A 26,798-nucleotide genomic window follows, 5' to 3' on the forward strand; every position below is an offset into this window, starting at 1 on the left:
ACACTGGCTGCATCCAAAATCGCATACTGTGACAGTAGGGACTGAATTATATGAAGTTAAAACAGTAGAAGATGTTATGTGAAGAAGTAGTACTATCTTCTGTTATAGAAGAAATACTACTCGCCACATCTACTGCTTTTTTGCCTACTATATAGTATAAAAGATGGTTTCAGACGCAGCCAATCATAAAGAAACACAACAGAATGATTGAATTGTCCGGTTCAGCGGTTGACTGAAACAATGAATCTGTGGTGCTTACCCGGACAGTAACAGCGCAGGACACCCGGCTGAATCAATGAAGCAGGTACTCGGCTCTGGTCAAATATACACGAGTATCTGCCGTCAGTCTCTGACCATGGACCTGTGATCAGAACCTTCACTCCACCCTAAAGGAAAGACAGATCAGGTCAACATTTACCACTGATCACAGCACTGGACATCAGAAACACCACTATCAGATTCTGTCCATAAACAGGGTACAAAAAACTCTTAAAGGGGGTCGCACACCGGCCGCGCAGCTCAGCGTCGCGTCTAGGACAACTCAGAGGTATCGTAAACCGGTAGTGCACATTAAATAGCGCGAGCTTCGTCAGATAGTGTCTACTTCAAAATGCAAAATATAAGTTTGCAGCCAATGTTAATCGTTAATGATTTGGGACAAAAATGATGTTATTTAATGTTAAACTATGTGAGTGGCGCAAAAGGGATTTGAACTATCCCGAGTCAAAGCTTGGTCGGCGTCGGTGTGCGTACACTCTTAGAAAGCTGCGTGTCCAGTGTGTGACCCCCTTTAGGCCCCGTGTCCACCAAAGTGTGGTGGAAAACGGCAGGCGCTCTTGTAAAAACATCAACTGAGGGCGCTTGCCAGCATTTCTTCAGTGAATTGGTCGCCCATAAACATTGTTCAACTCTTGGCGACCAGTGGTAAAAAATGCAGAGCACTCGGAACAAAACATTTATCGTCTCGCCAGCTGCCGTCGTTCTTTAAAAACGCAGCACTTCCATTGGAAACAAAAAAAAATGCTGGAATCAGTAAAAAACGGACACAATACCTTACAATACTAAAAGATAGCATTATATTATTTTACACTAGTCTCATTACGAGTAACTTGGGAAATGATAGTTTGTAGCTTAAAATTATTATTTGATAATTGACACAGATGACTTTTCAGTAACTGATAGCAGGGTTATTTGTTCAGCATGCTAAAATGCAATCGACACTACTACACACCTGACTGTGTAAAATGTAAGAATTTTTGTCCCTTTATTTCTTAAAAGAAAATGAAACGAAACACTCCTTTGTACCCTATTAATGGAAGCCCACAAAGTTCTTCCAACAAGAAAAAAGAAGACGACAGAGATTACTACAGACGGATACCTCCGGGTACGACCACTCAGGTGAGAAGTCCGTGATGCTGGCCAGGTGTTGGGTCTCCTCCGGAGAGCCGCCGGACACAAACGAATGGCCGTTTGTAAGAAGAGGAAAGGGCAAGAACGAGGCGGATGGTGTCGGCTGAGGTGGAACCATGTACCTGACGGGGTAAACGGGTGGGTTTGGGTTGGGGGCGTGGCTGACGGTCTCCTCTGTAATCAGCTCAGATATGAGGTCAGGAAAGGCCGAGTCAAACGTGAGCCCCGTCTCCTCGTCATCTACATGAGTGGAATCAGAACTGTGGGTTGTGTCCATTGGAGTTACATCTGATTCAAAGTGCACACGAGCGGGTGGAGACTGTTCCTCCTTAACTTGTACGGGAATCATCCGTCCGTTTACATTGGTGGAAGCTGAGGCGGTCGCTAGAAGCTGCACCTGAGGCTGCTGCTGTTGCCTAAGCTCGACCTTTTCACCCTCGGCAGACATCCGATTAGTTGAGGGATGAATCTGTGTCGTTGGGATTTGATGGGTAGACACCAACTGGTTACTCATATGGTGTGAAGGAGAAAGCTGATTGGTTAGTAGCTGACTAGGTGCATCTTGTGTATCAAGTCCAGTTGGAAGTGTTTCTAATTCGTCCCCAGCTGACAGCGACGATGAGGGCTCCTGCGTACAAAGGGCGGGACTTAGCGGTTGGGTCAACGAATCGAGACCTAAAGATGAATCCAGGCACAGTGGAAGTAGCAGTGGACTAGAGCGATTTGGAGAAAGCGAAAGAGAGAGAGAAGGAGACAGCGAGCATGGGCTTGAAGAGGGACGACCAGTAACGCTCCTCCTCTCGGTCTCGGAAGAGAGGGAAGAAAGAGAGGATGGTGGAGAGGTGGGAGAAAGAGACAGAGCGAGAGATGCAGGAGGTTGAGGAGACGCAGAGAGAGGTGGTGACGGGGAGGTGGAAATGGAGTTGTGGGATTGAAGGGCAGGGCCTCCGTAGGTCTGGCCCTGTTTGGGGCTGTTAAGGAAAGAGTCAGGGTCAAACGGGAGTAGCAAGGGCGTCGGGGACGCCGGCTGTACAACCGTTCCAGGTGTTTCTGGGATAATGCGGTCAGTCAGTAGTAGTCCTCCAATCACAGGACTGGGCAACAGAGTGAGTGACAGCGTGGCCACGCCTTGATTGGGCGAGACGGCACTTGAGGGAGTGGAAGAGCAGGGTGAAGGGGGCGTGTCCTGTTTGGGCGGTACAGGGGACAGGACGAGCCGGCTGCCAGCACGGCCGAGCGATACTCCGAGCTTTCTGTTCGCCTCCTCCCCGCCGTGCCCCACCGGTGTCGATGTCGTCATGACAATAACCGCGTTCTGCGGAAGGGCCACGGTCGCCAGTCCGCCACTCCGGTCACCGTAGAATCCATTTCCGTTACGAAGGGAGATAGTCGGCGCACGTTGCGTTTGGGGCGGACTGGAAGAGGACGAGGAAGAGGCAGAGCACGGCGAAGTCAAACCCCCCGTCTCTTCTGTGACGGCTCTTCCCGAGTCCTCCGGCTTACTGGATGTCAGCTTCCTCTCCGATGGCACGACAGCCACTGTGGCATCGCCCGGTCCTGCCTCTCGACCAGCTTCGCCTCCTGAGCTCTCAGCTGCCATGTTTTGGAGCTCTGTGAAGGGAGGGAAAGGGGCGGGACAGCTGGGCAGTTTAGGGGAAATGATGCGATGTTTCGTGCTGTTGCAGCGGTGAGGAATGTTGGAGCCGGGAGATGCTGTGGGAAAGAAGCGTGTAGATGAATGCGTCATGCCGTATGTCTGGGCCTGAATAGTGTGACCACATTCTCACATTTTGCATCAACCTAATTTCATTTATCTGATATAGTTTTTGATAGAAAAGTAACAAATATAAGTTTATTAAATAATTATGGGGTTCACAAATGAAAGTATGCGTGTGTGTGTATGTGAGTTACCACACAGGCAGGTGTGGGTTCGTGGCTGTGGTTTGGTCTGCTGGTTTTCAAGGATCTGCTGAACCATCTGCTCCACAGTACTGATCCCTTCACAAGACCATTTCATGCTATGGACTACACACACAAACACAAACACACACAGACATACACAGATATTATCATACACTTCTGTCCTTCATAGACAGTGTTAATGCTGCGTACACACCAAACATGAAACATTGCGTTCCTCGCTCTAGATTACTCGCAGGATTTAACTTTGTGTCATGCAAATTTTTCACTTGAGTTGAATACTTTCAACTTGCACAAAGATGCGTCTGAGGTGAAAAGCTTGTTTTTTATGCCCAATTTGCGTCATTCGCATTCCCCGCGCAAGTTTGCGTGTATTCGCGTATTTGCATTGACTTTGTATGTAATCTACTTGCGCAAATCGTTAAATTCGTGTTTGTTGTGTACGCCCCATAAGACTCAAGAGTATATTGAAATGAAACATTTGTAGCACATCAAACTTTAGACCTCATTCAAAACAAAACAATATTCTTATACTCCATTAATAGTAGTCAACTGATGTGGGGTTTTTATTAAAAACAACACATTTAGGGGAAGAAAATGATTGGTCTATTAAAAAGATTTAAAAAACAGAGAAAGATCTGCACGCTGTAAAAGTTACGCGGCCCCGCGTGCTGTTTTAAACTTTTGAAATAAGGGACTTTTACAGTGTGCAGAACTTTTTCTGTTTTTTTATTCATCTTTTGCACCTAGTCAAGACTTTTTTTTGGATGTGCGTATCCGGTTTTCTCTCCACGATTAAAAAGATTTATCATCTAAATCGGCAAATAAAAAAATAAAATGTCGCCAGATATATCGGCCACTGCAATATATAGAATAGATACCTATCCATTAACATCTAAATTCACAAGGACACTTATAAAAAAACTTCCTGCTGTGGCGGTTCTGTGATTGGTCATTGGCACACACAGGTCTGTGTTTGGTTATTTACTCACACATGGGCTTCAGCTGCAAGAGAAGTTCGTCTCGGCTCCAGCGCAGACTGTCTCGCCGGTCAGTCAATGTACACGACACCGGGCCGCAGGACTTCACGCTTTCTTCTAGTGACGGCACATTAAGGTAATGAACCAGCACAATGTCTGGGTTCTATAAAGCACACAGAGATACACTTCAAGATCTTTTCATATTCATCTTTCTCAAGCCACATATTTTATACTCTTTCATTTTAAATGAAATTCATGATCTGACTCTAAAACTGTTCATTTTTTATTTAATTTTAAAATCATTTCTGATGGGCAGGGCCCTGTAACTTTTATAAAGAGATGTATTCTCTATTTTAAGTTTAGGAAAGGCACTTTATAAATAAAACACATTTCATTATATGTAGGGTATAGATCACATGTATACTGTGTTTAGTAAGTGGATGGCTATACTGTTCTGTGTTTCGCAGTCTTCTGTGCGTATTGTAGTCGTACAGCTCAAAATAGTTTCATGCAAATGAGCACCAGATGCTGTATTTGTTTCCTCATGTAGTTTACACATGACTTTAATAGGTGCACTACTTTAAACCTTTAGGTTTCTCCAAATAATATATACAGTATTTGTATAACTAGTACAGCTGAAATCACCTAAACACAAAAAATAAAAAGTATGCATTGAATATGCATGCAAACTACTCTCTGATTGGGTAAACGAACCTGCAGTAGCCAATAGCATCTCCTGTGGAATGTTGGAACGATGGAGGAATGAACATAACAACCATACAGACACTGCAAGAACATAAAGAGAGAAAACAGACTATAATAAAACAATTGATCGTTTCATTATGGTTCATTCACTCCGTCAGTGATTTTCTGAATGTGATGTGTGATATAATTGTAATCGTACACTTAGTTGAATAACAGCGTCTTGAGAAACTACACTTGTGCATTTTTATCTGATTCAATCATGAGTTACATTAAGCTGGTGAACGATTTTAGCTTTAGTGCAAATAGTGAGGAGCCCGCTGTGAACCCCCCGGTCAAAGTAAAACTACATCATTGTGACGTCATCACTACGACACACCCCTAATGGCATTGTTCCTGCATTCCAGGACTGATTCCCAATGTTACAATCCCAGTTCACACTGAACTGCTGAACATCCTCCAGAGACATAAATCAAATAAAATGACTCAAACAAAAGCAGGTTTGTGAACACTGATGTCTGTACGGTCTCAGGTTTCTGTTACTCTTGTTATACTTTTTTTTATAGCACAGGGCGATTGAAGGCTTTATTCTGATTCTGTATCAATGAAAATAACGCAGACCTGCATTGTACCGGCACTTCACGTCATGCCGCATTACCACCTTGAGTGTGCATTGTTTTCGAATAATTGAATGGCCCGTCGTCAATTATTCCTTGCGTAATTATTCCTAACCGAAGGACTGGGGTTGAAAATTAGCCATTGGTTAGAAGCATCGGCTGCTTTAAATCCTATTATACCACGGGTCTGTTGAATGCGGCATTCTGATTGGCTGAGAAATGTTCTATGGGTGTTGATTATTTTTCTGTAAACCGCACACCTAATTTTTCAAATGTCTTAAAAATAGGCACCAGAGCAATGTTTGTGGTAACCGTGGTATAAGCGGAATAATTGACTCCGGTCCTTTGAATTATTTGAAAATAATGCACACCTGCGGTGTAACGGCACTCCGCTTCACGTCGTGCCGCATTACCACCTTGGTGTGCATTATTTTCTTATAATTCAATGTCCCGTCGTCAATTATTCCTTACGTAATGAATGTTATTCTGTATTGAAATAAATCAAATAAATGTGCAGGTGATCTTTAGGTGGCGCTCTCACCTCAATGCCCTGAACCTTCAGCTTCATGTGATCTTCTCTTGTTGTCTTTCCATCTTTTCTTTTCTTCCAGCAATATCCATCTTTTCTGTATTTGACTTTCTTACGATTGTATAGGATAATGGATCCGTTCTGTGGTCTGAAGTAAACACACAATCAAAATAAACAACAAAAACTATTTAAAAGAGTTAAAGGCGGGGTGTAGGGCTGGGCGTCGCCAAATTAAGAAAGCTCTTCTCGCACATAAGGCTAATAGCTGTAAAGTTTTCTGAACTTTAATCAAACTAAGGCAAAGCTCGTATTTATATCATTGCATTGCTGTAGCGATGTAGTTTGATGCACCATTTGCTTATAGTACAAACATATTTCATCAGAAAGACGAGAAAGAGACGCAAAGGTTAAGATCTAATAGAACATAAAGGGCATCAAGACCTTATAACAGACTTCATGGTCATCACCTCATAGCACTTGTTATATAATATCTATATCCAGAGCTCCGTCTCTCATATAAAGGTATTTATCCGGTCTGCAAGTTTGTGCATATGTATCTGTTCATTTTACATATTGTCTATTTTTAATGTACTGTATGCATAAATACAAAATCCAATGAATGCATACTATAGCTTCAACAGTCTATAAAATTAATAACTCAATTAAAAACAAGATTCTGCCTATCAAGACTTAATTGTTGTCATCTATTTGAATTTTCACTTTAACACTAGCCTTAAATCTCACATATTTTAAAACTGTGGTGAACATTAAAAAAAACTTTAGTGAGTGGCAAATGTTTGCAAGTTTTTATATTCCAAAAACAATATAATCTGAAAAACATGTATACCGTGAAATAAACCGCTATCATGAAATAAAATGACTCATTCAGTGAAATTAATTTTTGGTCATAAAGACACCCCTAGTGGGGTCCATGATCTCTGAAAGCCAATGTTGACATTTGAAATCAACCAAACACGCCCCATCCCAATATAATCTGGACCTTCTTTAGATAGACCCCCCCACACACAGAAACACACGCACACACACACACACAAACAGACACACACACACACACCTGCTCTTCAAGGTGCAGGACAGCCACTCGTCATGTCTGTCAAATGAAACCAAGAAGGATGCAATTTCCTGCAGACACACAGATGAGTATTTAAGTAAATATTAAAGCATTCTTATAAATGTACACTTCTGGTGCTGGATGATGATTGGTTAATACAAAGTTCCAGTTGTGCTGTAATGCATTTCATAGCAACAGTTTTCATGAGAGAGATCAACTATTATCCTAAAAAAAAAAACATAATGCATGAGAATGTGCATCCTTAACCTCCTAAGACTCGAGCTTTAGTTTGTCTTTTTTTTATTTCTTCCAGCTATTTTGGGGTTAGGGAGAACCAATAAATATAATACCCAAATATTTTTCATTGAACATGAAGCAGTCTAATTGTCCACGTTTGTGTACAACAGGTTCAAGTTACCAGAATTAAGTGTTGTGGTGCAAACAACAAATAAATGTGATGTCCACATCCAGGTCTTAGGAAGTTAAATATTTTTATGGTAGGGTGATATTGTGAATCTGCTTGCCTGTTATTATTACTGACAACAACAAACTTGGTTAAATAAACTCATGGGTTGATTAAGAAGTGAAATCAGACCTCGTTTGTATTCCACCGCAGTCTTTCTTTGGGTAAAGATGCTGTAGGCGGTAAACACTCCAACAGCTTATTGGGCAAAAACACCTTCATCTGAGCAGCAGACTCTACATCACAGAATAAATCACATCATACACACATCACATAAACCTCCTACACACACTCACGCACGCACGCACGCACACACGTGTTGAACACTGACCGGACTCTTTAGCACCATCCTTGTTGTTCATGGTGAATCTCAGTAACTCCTCCAGCCAGCAGGGGGCAGTCACAGGGTCCAATGAGGAAAACACTGCGGCACTGACACACAAAATACACACAAATACACTCTTACAATCACAAACATACTGTATCACTAACAGTAACTCTCTCTTTCTCTCGTCTTTGTTGTCTGGTAACTGCAGTAGTAGGTGATCAAATGTATTCTTAAAGGTCCCGTTCTTTATGTGTTTTTGAAGCTATGATTGTGTTTACAGTATGCAATATAACACGTGTTTATGTTTCATCTCTATAGCGCTGTTTTCACTGTCCTAAAAACTGTCTGATGTCTTCCTTGTTCTATGAAGTCCCTCCTTCAGAAATATGTCATGATTTCTGATTGTGTAGTTTGTTTAGTGTGTTGTGATTGTGTAGTTTGATTAGTGTGTTGTGATTGGACAGCAGCTTAGCTTAGCAGAACCGTTTGAGCTTAGCTGGCAACTGACGTATTCCTGTGGGCGGAGTTTAGTCAAAAACTGTTTTATTGACGTCATTCAAATAGTTAGTAGAGGGCTTTAGTCCAAACCGGCTGTAGATCAACCCAGTAACTTAGTTTTGGTAAACCATTCTCTGCAAGAATGTGAAAAAAACTCTTATTATAATAATACAGCCCCTTAATCTGCACTATCCAATCACGGCACTGACCTTTAGTGCAGATATCAGCTCATTTGCATTTTAAAGGACCCTAAAACAGCATATTTTTGCTCACACCTACAAAGTTTCAATTTTAACATGTTATAATAAATGATCTGTGGGCTAAAACTTCACATACGTACTCTGGGGACATCAAAGATTTATCTGACATCTTAAAAAAGTCTTGTGAAATGTCCCCTTTAAAGTGATTATTCAATTCAATTCAATTTTATTTATATAGCACTTTTCACAATTTGGTAATTGTATCAAAGCAGCTTTACATTAATAGAAGCAGTGAAAAGCACAGAAAATTGACAGATAGCACAACATAATTAGGGATGCACCGATACCACTTTTTCCATCTCCGATCCGATTCCGATACCCGAATTCTGAGTATCGGCCGATTCCGATACCTGCCGATCCGATACTACTGTGTTTTTCTTGAGCAATTTAAATTACAGACAGACACGCACACAGACACACGCACACAGACACACACACACACACACTCACACACTATATAAATGTCTAAATCTAGCATAATATAATTATATTATATATAATTATACTTTTAAATTAAAAACCAATAATTTAAAATGATTTACAAGTTACAAGAACATTAGTAGTTATTAACCATGGCAGTGTTTAGGAGAAAATAAAATAGGCACGTTTGATCAAATAAGTATGCTAAATATATTTTCCTTAAATGCGCAAAAAGTCACAGTAAAAAAGCTTTAGTGTGCAGATGGTTATTTTGGGAATTATGCACTTAACCGGACCTTTTATGCACATTTCGGGTGCAGAATTGATGCGCCTAAATCATATTGAGTGCGCATTCTGCGCAATACTGTGCAGCATTGATGCTCTAGAAGCGTCCTCACACTCGCATGGGAATCCTCGCTCCGCAATGGAAAGCTAAGTTCATAACTATTAAAACACAAAGAGATTTGATGCATCGTGTGCTCAACACATACTGAATTGCATCCATCCAACAACTTACTGAGACTTTATAAAATCAGATCTTTAAAACAGCGTACAGTTATTGAGGGTTCGTGTGTTGAATGACGCGTTTCATCCGTCCGCTTCACCTGTGAATCCTCAGCACATAGTGAATTGCATCCATCCAACAGCTTACTGAGACTTTATGAAATCAGATCTTTAATAAAGCCTAACGTTACAGTTATTGTATGTGTTATTGTGTGTGTGCCTGTGTTGAATGACGCGTTTTTATCCGTTCGCTTCTCATCAGTGGATTAACTCAGTTTGCAAGTAAGTTACAGTGTTTCTGTGAACATGAATATTTTTAAATGTGCGTTTGTTCCTTCACATGAAGCTATTGAGTGTAAGATGACTTTGATTATAGTGCATAAAAACGTTTATGGTGCTTTTATAATACTTTGACGTTTTAATCGCTTGTCAGTGACAACCATGGGTAACGCGCAGTATCGGAATTGGATCGGTCCTGTTAGTCCGATATCCGATCCAGCAAAAAATGCCGGATCGGCCCCGATACCGATCCAGAATATCGGATCGGTGCATCCCTAAACATAATACACGATAGCACAAGCAGCTAAATTTGCTGCGGCTTTAAATCAATATTATAAGCGAACGTATTACTAGGGTGACCAGACGTCCCGAAAAATTCGGGACAGTCCCGAAATCTAAGCTGCTGTCCCGAATCCCGAATCCTGCTCTAATTGTCCCGAAAATCATACTGAAGCAAAATCTTAATCCCGAATCCCGCTTTAATTTCCCCGAAAATTATACTAAAGCAAAATCTTGAGTAGTAGTTGTCTGATAAAACATGAGCGAGGAGGTTAAGTCATCCTGCAGCCAGCACCAGCCGGCTGCTCATTGGCTGCAGCCAGCCGCCGCCGGCTGCTCATTGGCTGCAGCCAGCCGCCGCCGGCTGCTCATTGGCTGCAGCATCTTGCTTTTATACTGTAGGCTCTCATTTTGCTGGCAGCAGTTAAAACCTCCGCGAAATATGCTGACGTTGTATTGTTTCTATTAATTTATCTAATTCATCTATATGCACAAAGACAATAGGACCTTTTTGTTTTATAGAGTTGACTAAGAGAGCGAAAGTTGCAGCAGCCGCGAGGACAGTTGAAAGTGCAGGCAGTGACAGTCAGTCGCATGAATGAGTCAGATTGGTCGAGGGCACGCAAAGCACTTTGTTAAAAAAATACTTCTATAGGTATTATATACATTTATACGCATATGTACTTATATTAATAAAAATATGATTAGTTCATTAACTTCAGTTTGAAATTCCTTATTTTTATTATTAAGTAAAATAAAGAAAACTATTATTGTATGAACTATTATTGTATAAAGTATAAAATACTATATGTATTATATCAATTTATTTATAAGCATATGTACTTATATTAATATGATTGACTCAGTTTGAAATTCATTGTCTTTTATTATTAAATAAAATTAATAAATAAAACTATTATTGGATGAACCCCACCCCCCCCCCCCTCCCGTTACGTCTGACCCCCCCCCCCCCCGTCCCGAATTTCAGCCAATATCATCTGGTCACCCTACGTATTACTAATGTAACGTATAGAAGTTAAGCCCAAGAAGGCTTCCTCCCCGGGTTGAAAAACCCCCTAGGAGAAAAAAACCCCGGATTTTAGCCAAGGAAGTAAAAAAAAAGTCCTAGGAGGGAAAAACCCTTGGGAGATATATATATATATATATATATATATATATACATTGAAACGGATAAGGAGATTAAGCGGATATTAAGCGGGTTCTGCCGGTGGTCATTGGTCAGGCATCGGCTGGGTATCACGTTGAAGAACAGCCAGTAGATCAAACTAAGCCTAACCCTTATAAAGACACTCCATAAGACAACTCTTTTATAACATCGATCCATTTCTGATTAATTCAATTCTGATCCAGTTGGTGATGGTTTGTAAAAGTTCTCTGTTCTATAACTAATGTTCTCTGTTCTAATACTGTTTAATGCCAAATATAATCATATTTTGTTTGTATACAGCACCTTTAAAAGAGGTTTTCTCAAACAATCAAGAAAGAAACTTGAATTATTTTATAATGTGCATTTAAACTCCACCTGCATCCCAATCAAGGGGCGACCTTCTGATCTCTCTAAAGAAGACAACACTGAAGTGACTTCAACTGCAGTTCATCGACTGGCCACTTTAAAAGAGAGTCAATCCCATAGACCTTCATGTTAAAATGCCCAACTTTACAGTAGATAATAATACGTTTACAGACTGCTACAAATAGTGATTTTGGTCTATATACATCATTTTGCCCTTCATGACAACTGTGAGGGGGGTGAATTTTTTTTAACTCATTCACTTCAACCTCTTCCATGTCCCGCTTCTTTACCCATTTTTGGTTATCTGCGAGTGATGCGATGCTAAGGTGGCGCGGGCAGACTCCACCATCTATTGGCTTCAAAAAAGCTCTTCACAAACCTATAGGTGACATCACAAACACTACGTCCGTATTTCTTACAGTCTATAGCCCCAATTCACCTACTATCCATTCTAAATAGCATTCGAAATAAGAATTGGCATGTCCCAAATCACAGAATGTTGAAATGAATATCTCTAAAAGTAACCAGATGATCTACGCTGCCTCTGGTGAATATATCAAGAGGCAGATCAATGTAAACTCTAACAGCTGATATTACCCACAAATCACTGCGAGAGGGAATTTAGTGACACTGTACTGAATTATAAAATCAAATAAGTGATGGTTCACTAAATTATTAATTTAAGCCATATAGTAAACACTACATTAAAAAATAATGAACGAAATGAAATACAAGAATGAGTATTTTTCTGCGTGTTATTGTTAATCATAAATATGTGTGCGCAACACATACACTTCAGTTACGTCATACTACATCCCAGTATATACACTATTGTGATAATATATACTTCCCATAACAACACTAACCCTAGTCTTAAAAAAGATCAGTACATCAGCAACAACTTATGCATCACGGGAACCAATCAGCAGCACTCTGAATTCAACACAGCTCCGCCTCCAACTGATACACTGAGACTACTGTAGTGTACACCAGGGGTTCTCATACTTTCTCAGCGTGCGGCCCCCCTTGTGTATGGCGCATTCCTTCGCGGCCCCCCCCAAAGAAAATTTATGACAAGAAACTGTTTTAAAACTCAACTTTTGATTAAACAAAACATATGACATGATATGAAGTAGTGCTGTTGGGTAGTATTCTTATTTTTTTTTAGGTTTAATTGCACAGAATTCATGATAAATTAATTTATTTTATAAAATGTCATAAAACTGGGGCCCCCCTGGCACCATCTCGCGGCCCCCAGTTTGCGAACCACTGGTGTACACTACAGACAACAAACACGGTGTACAGTCTTCAATGCTGTCTTCAACATCCATACACACACACACACACACACACACACACACACTTCTGTATGTTTGAATAATTAACAAAGAGAAAACATGACACACAACTAAAATGAGAGAATGTTTCAGTGTAAATTGACTGATTATCACTGTTACACAACATTTACTGCCCACAGGTGTGCGTCTGTGTGTGTGTCAGTCTTTAAAATGAAAACATACACAACTGTATTTATTCAACACATCCTGAAATCAACTCTCACATCTGTTCTGAATTAATTACACATCATCATATACAGAAACATTTACAGTGCAAGAGCAGCTGTCATCTCACCAAACACACACACACACACACACACACACTTTTGTTCAGTTATATTTCTTACAGTATTTTGTCCAGTCCAGATCCTACACAACACTAATATAGTCTCAGTACCATAGTAACATACAGCATTACCATGGTACACATCGTTTATATAAGTGATCACTAGACCAGAGGCATCAGAACCGTGAGCAGACACAACCCGGACCGGGATCACTGTAATGATTTAATATACAGTATTGCTCATAAACATGTCATTCCCACAGGCCCTCAGCGGCAACACAAACACACACAGACACACTGCGCAAAATAAACAAGCGCGCACACACGACACAACTGAGCCGAACCGCGTGGACGATTTCTCATAAATGTCTGTCACGCTCGCTGTCAATTTCGGCTAACGGGAGACCGAGTAGCGGCGACGGATTCCGCCACTTACCTTCCGCCTTCACGAGCGCCGCCATCTTCTGCACTAATGACGTCAGCCGGGCGCGCGGCCGCGTGCACAGTGTGACAGGACAGTACACGTATAATCATATCGGTTATTATTAATTATTAAATCGGTGTTACAGTTTATATCACCGAGGGGCAGTTTCCCGGACAGGGCTGATTCTTGTCCCAGACTGAAATGCATGTTCGAGCTGCCATAATTTAAAAACACCTTAAGTTATATCATGGCCATTGTTTTGCCTCAAGCACAGCAGTATTGTTACTGAAAACTACTTAACAATGTCTTCATATAACTGAATTAAACTAAACCCTGTCGTGAGAGAGTTAAATGCACACAATATATCCATCGGATGCACGTGCGTTGTCGCTGTTACGAGAACTTAACTTCCGGTACACATTTTAAACCGTAATGTTAGCTCAATGTTGTTTTTTACGCTTTAGCTATGATTTGAATCAAGTCATCTACTTGTTGTTTATTTTGCTTGTTACGAGAAATAATTTAATTTTTCTTTGTGAAAGTTACATTTGTTGCACGAATGCCGTTTGTTTATGTTATTACTTCTGAAGCTGTCTAAATCCCACGTGACCATACAGCGTATGTAAATGAGACTTGCACACATAATAATTATTTGCATAATGTTGTTGCGCTTTAACATGTAGAAATTTGGTTATCGTATCAAAACGCAAAAAACAATAAATACTTTATACAGTTCCTCAGATATTAAAACAGACCACACATAGAGAAAATACCTTTTATTTGTATAAAATCATTATAACACAGCATCAATGCATTGTAACAGTGAGGAAGATATTTTTAATGTTTGAATTTACACATGGCCATTTCTGTGAATTGATAAAAAAATCTCATCATCTCATGTTTATTGAAAATAAAATAAAATCAGCGTAGAACTGAAACAGGTAAAGTATGATAAAATGATAAGACTAAGAGCTGAATGAGTTTATCATGAGTTATGAACAGATGTTTCATTCATGGAGAACACACACACACACACACACACAAATAAAAGTTATCATCAAACGGATGTCAGAGGAATAGCGGAAGAAAACATCTCAGTGCAGAAGATTGAGAAAGTGTTCACACATCTCCAGAACGCAGACATCTCAGATCTTACATGCCCTGTCTGATACTCTGGATAATCTGAAAGATCGCTGAAACAGAAAATCACAAATATCATGATTAAATATAAAACACAAAGTATAGACAGCAGAACATTACAGTTAAGGGCCATTACACAAAAATAACAGCTGCAACTGATTGAACAACAACAAAATGAAGAGCTCTAGAAAGTTTTTCAATATTTGTGATCCTGTCTGTGTAATCCAGAATAAAAGTCTCATAATCTAATGATGAGATCAGGAGCATCAGAGTTTGATTTCAATCTTTGACATGATCTTGCTCAGTCAGTATTAAAGATATCACAGTTATATTTTCACACAATGTTCCTCACATCAGTGGTTCTCAAACTGGAGACAGGGGTCTGTGAGATGGGGCCAGGGTTTTACGACAATTGATATAATACATTCATTCATCATAAGATTTTGTGTTATTAAACCTCATAAAAATCAGGCCACTAGCCAACAGCAAAACTTTGTATAATATGTTTTGTTTAATTTAACAAGTTTTTTAATGTTTTATGTCCTAAATTTTATTTGGGTGGGGCATGATGGGATGCACCGTACACAAGGGGGGCTGCCCACCGAAAAAGTTTAAGAACCACTGCTTTACATGATATAGAAAACAGTGACTTTCAGATGGGTTTTCACAGGCAAGTTTTAAGTTTTATTTGTCATGTGTACATATGTCAGTGATTAAATGTACATTAAAATGTTTAGTGTGATGCTCAGGTAATTCTACAGCAGTGTTTAACAAAGATACACGATTTAAAGGAAACGTCACATATTCATTTATTTTAAGTACATTTCCATTTTTAGACTAGATTTGTGAAAATTGTGTGGGATTATATATTAAAAGTGTTTTAATAACACTATCAAACTTTAGAAACTGCTGAAAGAGACAGGACTGACAGAAGATGCATGAAACCTTTCTCTAACAGACACCAGACAAAACTCTCTGTAAGAAATCAATCACGCTTTATTCAAACTGTGCTACAAATTGATCAACAGAACTGAATTTGGCATCTCAAATTCATAGATACATATACATAAACGTCAAAATATTTGTTCCTTCACTTAAAAAATTAATCAGTTCATATTTATGTCATTTTAAAATATGTGTTAAATATATGCAGCATGTTGGTTTTCATTTTACCTGAACCACAGACCACGAACACAAAGAGCGCCAGAAGCCACGGACCCACGGGATTCTTGTCTTCATTTACCACCCGCTGTATGAGAAACACACACAATTACAGTGTATTGTTTGTAATGAAGTTAAAGAGCACAAAAGTGTATAGCACACCGACTGAGCACTGTTTTAAAGTGTCTGGATGAGAATATCTTAAGCAGGGCTCTGGCTTTTGAGATCCACTGATCCTCCATTATATCAAAACCTTAACCTGGACTGTTCACCTGATTCACCCGGGTAGTAACTGACTACATGTAATCTGGATTACGTTATCAGTTTCCAAAAATCAAGTACTTGTAGTTAAATTGCATTACATTTTAAAATACTCGTAATCAGAGTACATTTACTATTTCATTGTTACAGATTACATTTCATATTACTTTCTTATTTTTCTTTTAAAAAAATTTCATAATCTTACAAAAGCTTTTATATGCCAACTGATCCATGGACCCGACGTGTTGTTTTATGTGTATTTTATTAATCTTCACATACTGTATGTATATAGCATGATAAAGGTCAAAGGATTTAGAGTAATAAATATACAAAGTTTTGTATATTCTTCAGTATTTACATCATATTTTATATAGGAGAGTCATTCTCATCACTGATGTTTTGTAACAAAATATGCATGCAACACGGTGTTACTGTGGTAAAATCTGACTTGAATCTTACCTGAATAATAATATTATTATTGCTGAAATTATGCTTATTTATGTTTTACATACACTGTAATGTCAAATAGGGATGGGACGGTATGAAAATTTCATATCATGATTATAGTGACCAAAGTTATCACGGTTATCATTATCATGGTTTTGTTTAAATGAGATGGAAATGTTCAAAAAGAACTGATACACACACTGAAAACATTTGAACAAGTTTTATTTTTGAAAATCACAATTTAATATTTCATGTCCCTGGAATTATTTCTGTGGTAAAAAAAAATCTGTCTAATAAGTTTACCGTGAATGAATACAAAACATTATCTCTTAAATGCCGCCTTCTGCAAAAAAAAAACTATGTTGCTTGTGCGCGCCTGCATCAAACTGATTTTGGCTGAACAGGATTTACCGCAAGTTTTTAAAATCACGGTAATCAAACGCGGTTGTAATGATAATTCAATTTTAAATGATAATACTAACCGTCAGGACATTTTATCGTGGTTAATCATGAAACCGGTAACCGTCCTACTCCCATCCCTATGCACTTACAAACATGTCTTATTTTAAATCGGCATATATTTCTTGCTCTTTTGTATTATGTTAAAACAGTACAAAATTCTATTCCCTTTAATAATTTAACAGATTATTTCAATGCATTATTTGGCACCTTTAAATATATGTGACATCAAATAAACATAGGTTAAATGTCAGCAAAAAGTACTCAGATTACGTTACACAAAATGTGTAATCTAAGAGATTATCTTACTGACTACAAATTTTGCAATATAGTTTGTAATCAGTAACTGATCACAGTTTCCAAGTAATCTACCCAGCTCTGTGGTTAGCATAGCAAGATTTTTAGTACATATTATTATTCTCTAGAAACAGAAATGACACAAAGTTACAGAATTCACGTTATAGATCAAATTCAATGACTTTAATGCAAACACATGAAAACAGATGTGAGGTTTGTATGTCATCCACCCCATCTCCCCCTCCACCCCCCCAAACACACACACACACACACACACACACACACACACACACACACACACACACACACACACACACACACACACACACACACACACAGCAATTGACATGTTCAATTATAGCTGCAGTAGAGTAAAACATCCCTCATGAGTTTAAAAGCAGTAACCCCACACCATCACGCGTGAATATCGTATGACTGTGTAAAATGTGTACATATGCAAACACACACACACACAAATGCAAACATACGGATAGCACGTAGAATATGTAGTGTGTGTTTGTGTGTGTGTGTCCGTGTGGTTGTCGCGGGAGCGCGCGTACCGTGTTTTTTTGCACGTGTCCTCTCTGCGTGATCGTCTTGCTGTGTTTCTCGTTCGCGACTTTCATCCGCTGAACCGCCGACATGATGAACTGTGTGAGGATCACAACGGCGCTCCGGTAAACGCGGCGGATTTGTCCAGCGATTCGATTCCGTTCAGTCCGTTGAGCTGAGCGATTCAACAGCGGCGGCACGTGACCAAACGCCGGCTACGCCTCCCTGTGACGTCGCTCGAGTTAACCCTTTACTGTACTGCCCGTCAAATCATAAGGTGGCTGGTGCTTTTCAAATCGCGTAATTTTGCACTATTCTACGCCATTTTTTTAGTATAGTTCACGTTGACATTTTCTAAGAGATGCACTCATTCAACCGAAAAACACTGAACCCGTCATCTGCGTCCTAATTCGGTGGTTGTATCGTTTGAAGAATCCAGACAAAGGTGACTTGTCAACAGATTTCAAACTCTAACAAGGTCGAACTTTACGAAATTATACTATTTTTATTGCAGAAATTAGACGAACAGTTTACGGAGGATTTCTTTAGCTGTCTGTCTGTCATCGCCCACCGGTCTTTCCGTTACCTTGTGACGTCAGCAGCCAGGGTCCGTCGTTACTAACTTTATAAAAGAACGACTGAGACAGACATTTTTGTTTAATTTCACAAAATATAAAGCATTCATGTAGATTAAATTACTCAACATCACAGATAAGCGTAACATGATATTACCGTTATGCAGCAGTAACATTTGTGAAAAACATCATACATAGTAAACCCGTTTCTACAGAAAACATAATGTTTTGCATATTTATTTAAATTCACAATGAATCTTGGGATAGCGAGTCTGTGAGGAATCCATTTGTTCTGCCATTCCCAGAAACATTTACAGAGCGCAGAAGGAGTCTCTCCAGTCATCTCTCTCTGCTGGTTCTTCATCTCTCTCTCCACTACTGATTGAAGTGTGTGTCAGGTATCACTACTGCTCACTTACAGAACTTTCGTGTCTTCTTTTACCTTTAAAAAAAGGCACTAAATCATGTTCCCGCTCATTTTCCTTCACTTCTCCCTGCTGTTGTAATGATCTTCCTTTAGGAGTCCGATCCAAATTTCCAAATATACTTGACAAATTGATACGGACTGTAAACTTTGTATAAGCACTTCTTTTATTATTGCCTCCTCCCTATGAAAAATCACTTGATTGTTTCTTTATCTTTGAAAGTCATTTTGGATAAAAACCTCTGCTAAATGTCTAAATGGAACAGGCCAAGCTTTGATGCATTTGGTCTTAAAGTCAAAATGAAATTGAAATGAAAAACTGTAATTTGTTTTGGGAATATTGTGGTATTTTTTACAAATGACTTTGTGAGCTTCATTGTTTTTTTTTTATTAATGTGCTCTGATAATCTTTAAAGGAACAGTATGTAAGAAATGTATATCAATTAATCTTAAAATTGCCCTTATATGTCACTAGACATTAAGAATTCATTTTCATTTCAAATACTTATATCACTGACATCAGTGGCCTGGCAAGGATATTGCCATTTAAAAAGTGGAGTTGCAGCCCTCAACTGATGTTTATGTTGTCATGTTGTGTATTGGCCACTAGTTGTGTGATTGCAGTACCAGTTTTGGCCACAATCCTACATACTGTTCCTTTAATCAAAAACACTTTCTTTACTTCCGGTCATATATGGTATGTCAGGTGGGTGGGGTCTGGGAAAAGATGGCAGCGATTAGCAAATAGCAACATGACCCAACTTCAAACGATCCAATCAGTTCTTGATGGACGAAGTGACGTTGGGCTCTTCCTTTTTTCATTTTCAGAAGCCGTTTCACTCAGATATGTCACCACGGGGAAAATAAGACAATCGCTACTTTCATTTCATGGTGACTTAAAATGATTTTCATAAACTCACATGTATTATGCGTTTGATGTCATTCATTCTAGGCTGTTTCTCAAGCAGAAGGCTGAAATCTTCGGTGGTCGCATTTGTAGGCTCCATACATCATAGTGTCTTATTTCAAAATATTAACAATTATAAAGTTAAGTATTGTAGGGTGACCATACGTGCCATTTTCCTCAGACACGTCCTGGACAGGATTTCAGGTGTGTCCTTTGAAAGTTGCAATTGTCGATCGCATTATACGTCATCGAGGTGCTCACATTTCCGTTAAAAACATTATAAAATGGAGATTAATTTCTCTTAAGACATACAATCATTGTAGTTTCATCCTTACTTTGAAATGTAACAGTTGCTTTTCTGAGATAAAAACCTTAAATATTTAACCTCAATGATGTATGTGTAATGATGATAAAAAAAGGATGCTATAAATTGAACGGGTTGATTGAAGTCAAAAGACACGTTAAATGTAGACTAGTAATGCATTGTTTTTTTTGTAAATCTGTGTTTAAAATGGTTTATTTACTTCCATAACATTTTGTGAAAATGCACTTTAAATTATAATATACAGTGTTTGACTGTTTACATAAGTTTCACTTCCTTCTGTTGTAAGTTTAATTATCAGTTTGTGATTGATTGCTAATGTCTCGTTCAACCTGTGTGCGGAGCGTGCGGCTGACGTTCGTCCATTACAACACTGAACGTGACTGAAGCTGCATCGTGTCCGTGTCATATTTTCTATTTCCTCTTATACAGGTAAGAACGAGGGTTGTATAATGTTTGAACAAGTTATATATGTGTGTAATACTGTAAGGAACATGCAGGGAGTAAATGCTAATGATTGTATTTATGTAAACACAGTTAGCAGACTAAACGTAAACGTGCTATCTGTGTAGCACGTGGATGAGCATGTTGATGTTAAAGCGTGGTGTTAATAGAACATCGCAGCCACCATTTTCTCTGTGTGTGTAACGTTATATGTTTTATATCATAGAGATATGGTAAGTGTTATTGTTGAAGTTTAAGATAATTGAGTGTTACATGTGAAGAGGCAAGATAGTTTTTATTTTTAAGCACAATGCTATTACTGAGGGTAAAATGTGTATTCTGAATTAATAATGACTATAAAACAGCAGTATATATAATTACAGAATATCTATTCTTGTTTAAATAATCTGTTTTATTAAATGTACTTTTACAAGGTTATTTGATATACTGATTTGAGATGCTGTAAACACATGTTGATATACTGATTTGAGATGCTGTAAACACATTTTGATATATACTGATTTGAGATGCTGTAAACACATTTTGATATATACTGATTTGAGATGCTGTAAACACATTTTGATATATACTGATTTAAGATGCTGTAAACACATTTTGAGATACTGATTTAAAGGTGCTATAAAAACATGTTGATATACTGATTTAAAGGTGCTATAAACAAATTTTGATATTTTTGGTAACTCATGTTAAAGGTTAACTGAGGTGTTCTAGTAATATGAAGTTATAACTCACCAGCTGATATTTTTCCTAATTGTGTAATCGCTTAAAGAGACATTGTCACACAAAGGGAAAATGACATGTTTAAATGTGATGCTGAGTAATTTGAGTAATTGTTTTATACTGTTCATGGTAAATACATTACAACACTGAACGTGACTGAAGCTGCATCGTGTCCGTGTCATATTTTCTATTTCCTCTTATACAGAGGCGTAACATTTGGAGGCACCGCTGGGATTGGTGTGCAGCGTGGTTCGGCGTCTCCAACGGATGTCCCCAGCCGTCACACTTCCCTTTTAAACAACCCAGAGCATCAGGAAGCAGCTGGTGAATCAGCGACAGTGGTATTCCGATCGTCTTGGGCAGCTTGCATGTAATCTGAGGTATTTCTGCATACCAGGAGAGCTGCTATTACTACCTAAAGATTGAAAGGTACCACTTCATTGCTAACACACACACTCAGCTGGAGAGATGGAGTCGACAGGGTTAGAGGAGTTACAGCTTGAGGTAATAAGGGCACTGTGTCTGTTACCCCGAGAAAGTTTGGTGGAGCTGTGTGACTATCTAATCACTGCCGGAGCAAAGTTTGAACATGTTACCAACAAGGGCCGAACTGCTCTCATCACACTAATTTCAAACCACATACAGAGAGAAGAACTAGACGAGCTTGAGGATAAAGGTATGGCTGACTTACTCAATCTTCAAGACAAAATTTCTGATCTCCAGATAGCTGAGAAAGCTGAAACAACAAAGCAAGTAGGCGAGCAACAGAATGTGGAGGAGGAGAAGATATTGGAGGGAATTAAAGCCCTTCAACTGCAATTAGCAAGCACACAAAAACAAAATGAAAACCTAAAGCCAGAAACAAAAGGAATTAAAAGCATTACCCCAACCAGACAGTTACCACAGAGTGTAGCCCATAGTCCTGCACCTCACCCATGGCAAAAGGACTTTAAGATAGCTGGTCAAATCGGTGAGCCCGGTCAGAAAGATAAGCTGACTTTTTCAAGTTTAGCACGTCAAATTGAACATGGCTTAAGCAAAGGGTTTCAAGAACTGGAAATAGTAGATGCAGTGATAAGGGCGATATCCCCAGGCATGCAACTCTGCAGCTATTTAGAAGGCAAAACCAACCTGACCTTACCCACATTGCGGCGAATCCTGCGATGTCATTATCAAGAGAAAAGTGCAACCGACCTTTATAAGCAGTTAACCTCAGAGGTGCAGGGCATCAAAGAAACCCCACAGAACTTCTTTATTCGCACCTTCGACCTGAGACAAAAAATTTTGTTCGCTTCGCAGGAATCTGAGTCAGGTCTCCAATATGACCCTGGTTTAGTGCAGAAGATGTTTCTTCACACAGTGTTGACTGGCCTGCAGAATGACAACATCAGGCGGGATCTTCAGCCTTATTTGGAGCAAGCTGACATCTCTGATGAACTGTTGCTTGAGCGAGTGAATACAGCATGTGCTTATGAGACCGAGAGGCAGAACAAGAAAAAATTGTCAGGACAGCAAAAACCTGTTACCATCCATTCAGTTCAGTCCAGCGATGCTCCGGCTGAGAAGAATGAAAATCCACCAACCCAACAAAAGTCTAAAGCTTCCCCGTCTGTTCTTTCCCAACTTGAAGAAATTAAAGCTGAAATGGCTCTGTTAAAAGATCTTAAAGCTGAAGTCTCTCACATTAGGGAATCCATGCACCAGCCCCAGCACATGCCTAGACCACCACCGCCAGCAGGGGGGGCCGATGGTGCATCAGGACCATTTTCAGGTCAGCAAGTGCAGGGCCCGGCACAGGGATACTGGTATACTGCGGACCCCAGACGTCGAGAGGGAACTGCTCAGTATCAGCAAAGGTTCGCCCCACAGCCCAGCTTCCCCTCATCAGATCGTGGCCAAAGGAGAAAATGTTTTAGTTGTCAACAAAGTGGAGCCGAAGATTATTGCACGCACTGTTACAGATGTGGCAGTAGCGAGCACTTTCTGGCGGGTTGTCGAGCAAGGGGACGGAGACAGTTTGGAGATGAGCCTTTAAATGGGGGAAGGTCACTCGCACGGGACAGGGAGTGACCAGTAATACAGCGATGTCCCAGCAATGTGTGAATTCGAGACATGGGGGTGAAGAACTAATTCTAAAGCAAGGTGCATCCTGTAAGAAAATGCTCTACTGTTCTACGCCATGTCAAGTCGATAATGGGACAGCACACAAAAGAGAATGTCAAGCACTCACATGTATGACTACAAACACCACTCCAGAAAGTGAAAGAAAGGCTAAAAGGGCGCCATTGGTAGGGGGAAAGCACATGGTTGATTGCTTTATCCAAGGCCAACGTGTTCAGGCTTTGTGGGACTCAGGCTCCCAAGTGACCATAATTGATGAGCGATGGAAAGAAACATACCTGCCAGATGCAAGACTAAGAGACATAATAGAAATTCTGGATATAACACAGACTTTTGACATACAGGCAGCAAATGGGCAGAGCATGCCATACACAGGTTGGGTTGAGGTAACTTTTAGATTAGCTTCAGGGGCTGCATCCAACACAGAAGTTATTGTCCCCACACTGGTATTGAAAGGTGGAAAGCTTGTTCAACCCATCATTGGGTCTAATGTGATTAAGATCATCATTGACAGTGAACTGAAACAGTTAAACAATACTGACAGGGAAGGGTTAAGTAGAACAGTAAGGGCAGCCTTTCCTGAGCAAGCAGCGGCTTTTGTAGAGCAGGTAACTGCCGTTGTAGAGCAGGTTAGCACCACACCAGTGGATGAGTATATAGTCAAGACAAAAAGGGAGAGGATTAACATACCAAAACACACATCAGTCAGAGTTGAGTGTCATGTAAATATGGATTCCCCACATGAAGAAAACATACTGCTCTTCGAGCCAAATGTAAACCCCCGCTGGACAGAGGGACTCGAACTATGTGACATGCTCGTGAAAGTAAATAAGGGCAGCAGAAAACCCTCTATTACTTTGTGTGCAGAATATTACAGATCATGACATGATGCTAGCAGGGAAAACCGTAATGGGGACTGTCCAGCAGGTCCAAGCAGCCTACACTGCCTCTATACTAGAGGGGCCCCGCCCTCCACTTTCAGCTACAACAAATCACATCAGAACTGATAACACTCAGACTACAGGCAATGTTTGGGATCCACCTGTGGACCTGGACCACCTCAGTGAGTCAGAACGTGAGGTAGTGAGTACGATGTTACGAGAGGAATGTGCTTCCTTTTCAAGAACGGAGGATGATATTGGTTGCATTGAAAAACTTCAACTCAGCATATCCCTGAAAGACACTGAGCCTGTCGCAAAAGCATACCTCTCTGTGCCTAAGCCACTTTACCGGGAAATGAAGGACTACTTGAATGACCTCATCGCTCAGGGTTGGGTGGAGAAGTCTAACTCGCCATACGCGTCACCAGTCGTGTGTGTTCGAAAAAAGGATGGGAGCCTCCGACTGTGTATAGACTTTCGTGAAGTGAACAGAAAGACCCTCCCTGACCGCCAGCCCCTCCCCAGAGTGCAAGACATAATGGATGGCCTAGGAGGAAATTCGTGGTTCTCCCTTTTGGACCAAGGCAAAGCATACCATCAGGGCTTTATGGCGAAGGAGAGCAGACCCATGACCGCTTTTGTCACACCATGGGGTCTTTATGAATGGATCAGGATCCCCTTTGGGCTAATGAATGCTCCAGCTGCCTTTCAGCGCTGTATGGAAGAATGCTTGGAGGGGCTGAGGGATGAGATCTGTATCCCATATTTAGACGACACCCTGGTCTTCAGTAGAACCTTCGAGGATCACGTTGAGAATGCGAGAACAGTGTTACAGCGGCTACGGCAGCATGGGATAAAGCTGAAACCAAGTAAGTGTGAAGTGTTTAAGCATGAGGTCCGCTACTTGGGGCGCATTGTGTCTGCTGAGGGCAGTAAGATGGATCCGGCGGATACTGTGGCTGTTAGGGCCTTAAAAAAGAAAAGAGGCCACGGACTGTGGGAGAATTGAGAGCCATCATGGGGCTACTGAGCTATTACAGGCAATATATCAAGGACTTCTCCTGCATAGCAAACCCTCTTTATGCCCTAATGGAATTAGACCCTGGTCCAGATAAGCAGAAGGACGGGAACGCCAGGACAAAAAGAGTGAAAGGAAAGTTTAAAGGGACACCATCACACAAGCCAATAACATGGACTGAAAAACATCAACACATATTGGAGAGATTGATTGACTGTCTGGTTGAGCCACCAATACTTGGATTTCCCGACTTCAACAAATCATTCATTTTACACACGGACGCTTCACAGCAAGGCCTGGGTGCAGTGCTTTATCAAGAGCAGGACAGCAAGCTTTGTGTAATAGCCTATGCATCTCGCACACTGACCAAAGCAGAAAAAAACTACCATCTACATTCAGGGAAACTTGAATTTCTGGCTTTGAAGTGGGCCATTACAGAGCGCTTTCGAGACTACTTGATCAGTTCATCTTGCACTGTATATACGGACAACAACCCACTCACATACGTGCTGTCAACGGCCAAGCTGAACGCAACAGGACAGAGGTGGGTTGCTGAATTAGCGGACTTCGACATAACAATAAAATATCGGCCGGGCAGAGAGAACTGTGATGCTGATGGCCTTTCAAGAATGCCCTGTGACATAGAGACAATGATTGAAGAATGCTCAGAGGAAATGTCCTCCCCTTCTGTGCAAACAACAGTACAAGCTGTGGAAATGAATGTTTCACACACAGTTTGGTCCATTATGGCTACTGGATGTACGGAAACGGATGAAGACATGCCTACACCCCTTTCAAGAGCAGCTCTCTGTCAAGCTCAAAAAGATGATAAAGATATTGGCCCCATCATCGCCTGTAAACTGTCAAATGAAAGGCCTGTAGGAAAGCAGTTAAAATCATTCAGTGCACAGAGCAGGTGTCTCCTCCGTGACTGGGAGAAACTCAGCTTTGACGGAGATGGAATACTTCATAGAAAGACTGCAACCAAGACACAGCTTGTTCTCCCTGAAATATACAAGTCAACAGTTATGAGACAGCTCCACAATGACATGGGACATCAAGGTGTGGAACGCACAACATCACTTGTTCGGGATCGCTTTTTCTGGCCACACATGCAGAGAGAGATTGAACACTATGTCACTCAAAACTGTACCTGCCTTAAACAGAAAAAACCCTGTAGAGAAACAAGAGCTCCACTCACGCCGA

General features: G+C 40.3%; 2 protein-coding genes across 3 annotated transcripts in view; both read right to left on the reverse strand.

The window, feature by feature from the left end:
• Positions 1–13,994, reverse strand: part of camta2 (calmodulin binding transcription activator 2) — a 28,833-nt gene extending 14,839 nt beyond the window's left edge. The window contains exons 1-10 of one of the 2 annotated variants that reach the window (XM_055187592.2): positions 13,855–13,994; positions 8,025–8,125; positions 7,826–7,929; positions 7,234–7,301; positions 6,171–6,306; positions 5,025–5,096; positions 4,323–4,473; positions 3,322–3,435; positions 1,379–3,123; positions 260–386 (exon numbers count right to left, since the gene is read on the reverse strand). In XM_055187592.2, coding sequence (XP_055043567.2) covers positions 260–386; positions 1,379–3,123; positions 3,322–3,435; positions 4,323–4,473; positions 5,025–5,096; positions 6,171–6,306; positions 7,234–7,301; positions 7,826–7,929; positions 8,025–8,125; positions 13,855–13,952 — 2,716 coding nt within the window. In that variant the 5' untranslated portion in view covers positions 13,953–13,994. The remainder of the gene's footprint in view (positions 1–259; positions 387–1,378; positions 3,124–3,321; positions 3,436–4,322; positions 4,474–5,024; positions 5,097–6,170; positions 6,307–7,233; positions 7,302–7,825; positions 7,930–8,024; positions 8,126–13,854) is intronic. The other variant, XM_055187593.2, reaches the window with a different exon arrangement.
• A 609-nt stretch (positions 13,995–14,603) lies between these two features.
• Positions 14,604–18,637, reverse strand: LOC129430426 (stress-associated endoplasmic reticulum protein 1). The gene is made up of 3 exons (XM_055187600.2): positions 18,168–18,637; positions 16,156–16,231; positions 14,604–15,035 (listed from the first exon to the last, which is right to left on the reverse strand). Exons 1-3 carry the CDS (start codon positions 18,249–18,251, stop codon positions 14,995–14,997), a joined length of 201 nt encoding a protein of 66 aa, XP_055043575.1. The 5' UTR covers positions 18,252–18,637; the 3' UTR covers positions 14,604–14,994.
• Positions 18,638–26,798: the final 8,161 nt, after the last annotated feature.

This window comes from Misgurnus anguillicaudatus, chromosome 13 (assembly GCF_027580225.2).
Source record: "Misgurnus anguillicaudatus chromosome 13, ASM2758022v2, whole genome shotgun sequence".
In the NCBI taxonomy this organism is placed as follows: Eukaryota; Metazoa; Chordata; class Actinopteri; order Cypriniformes; family Cobitidae; genus Misgurnus; species Misgurnus anguillicaudatus.

Bases quoted from the DNA above. Each gene is read 5' to 3' on its own strand.
- LOC129430426 (XM_055187600.2), bottom strand. From the start codon at position 18,251: ATGTCGGCGGTTCAGCGGATGAAAGTCGCGAACGAGAAACACAGCAAG. The intron at 16,232-18,167 runs GTACGCGCGCTC...TTTCTCATACAG, and splicing joins GACACGTGCAAAAAAACACG to CGGGTGGTAAATGAAGACAA. The intron at 15,036-16,155 runs GTAAAATGAAAA...TTTCTGTTTCAG, and splicing joins GTTCGTGGTCTGTGGTTCAG to CGATCTTTCAGATTATCCAG.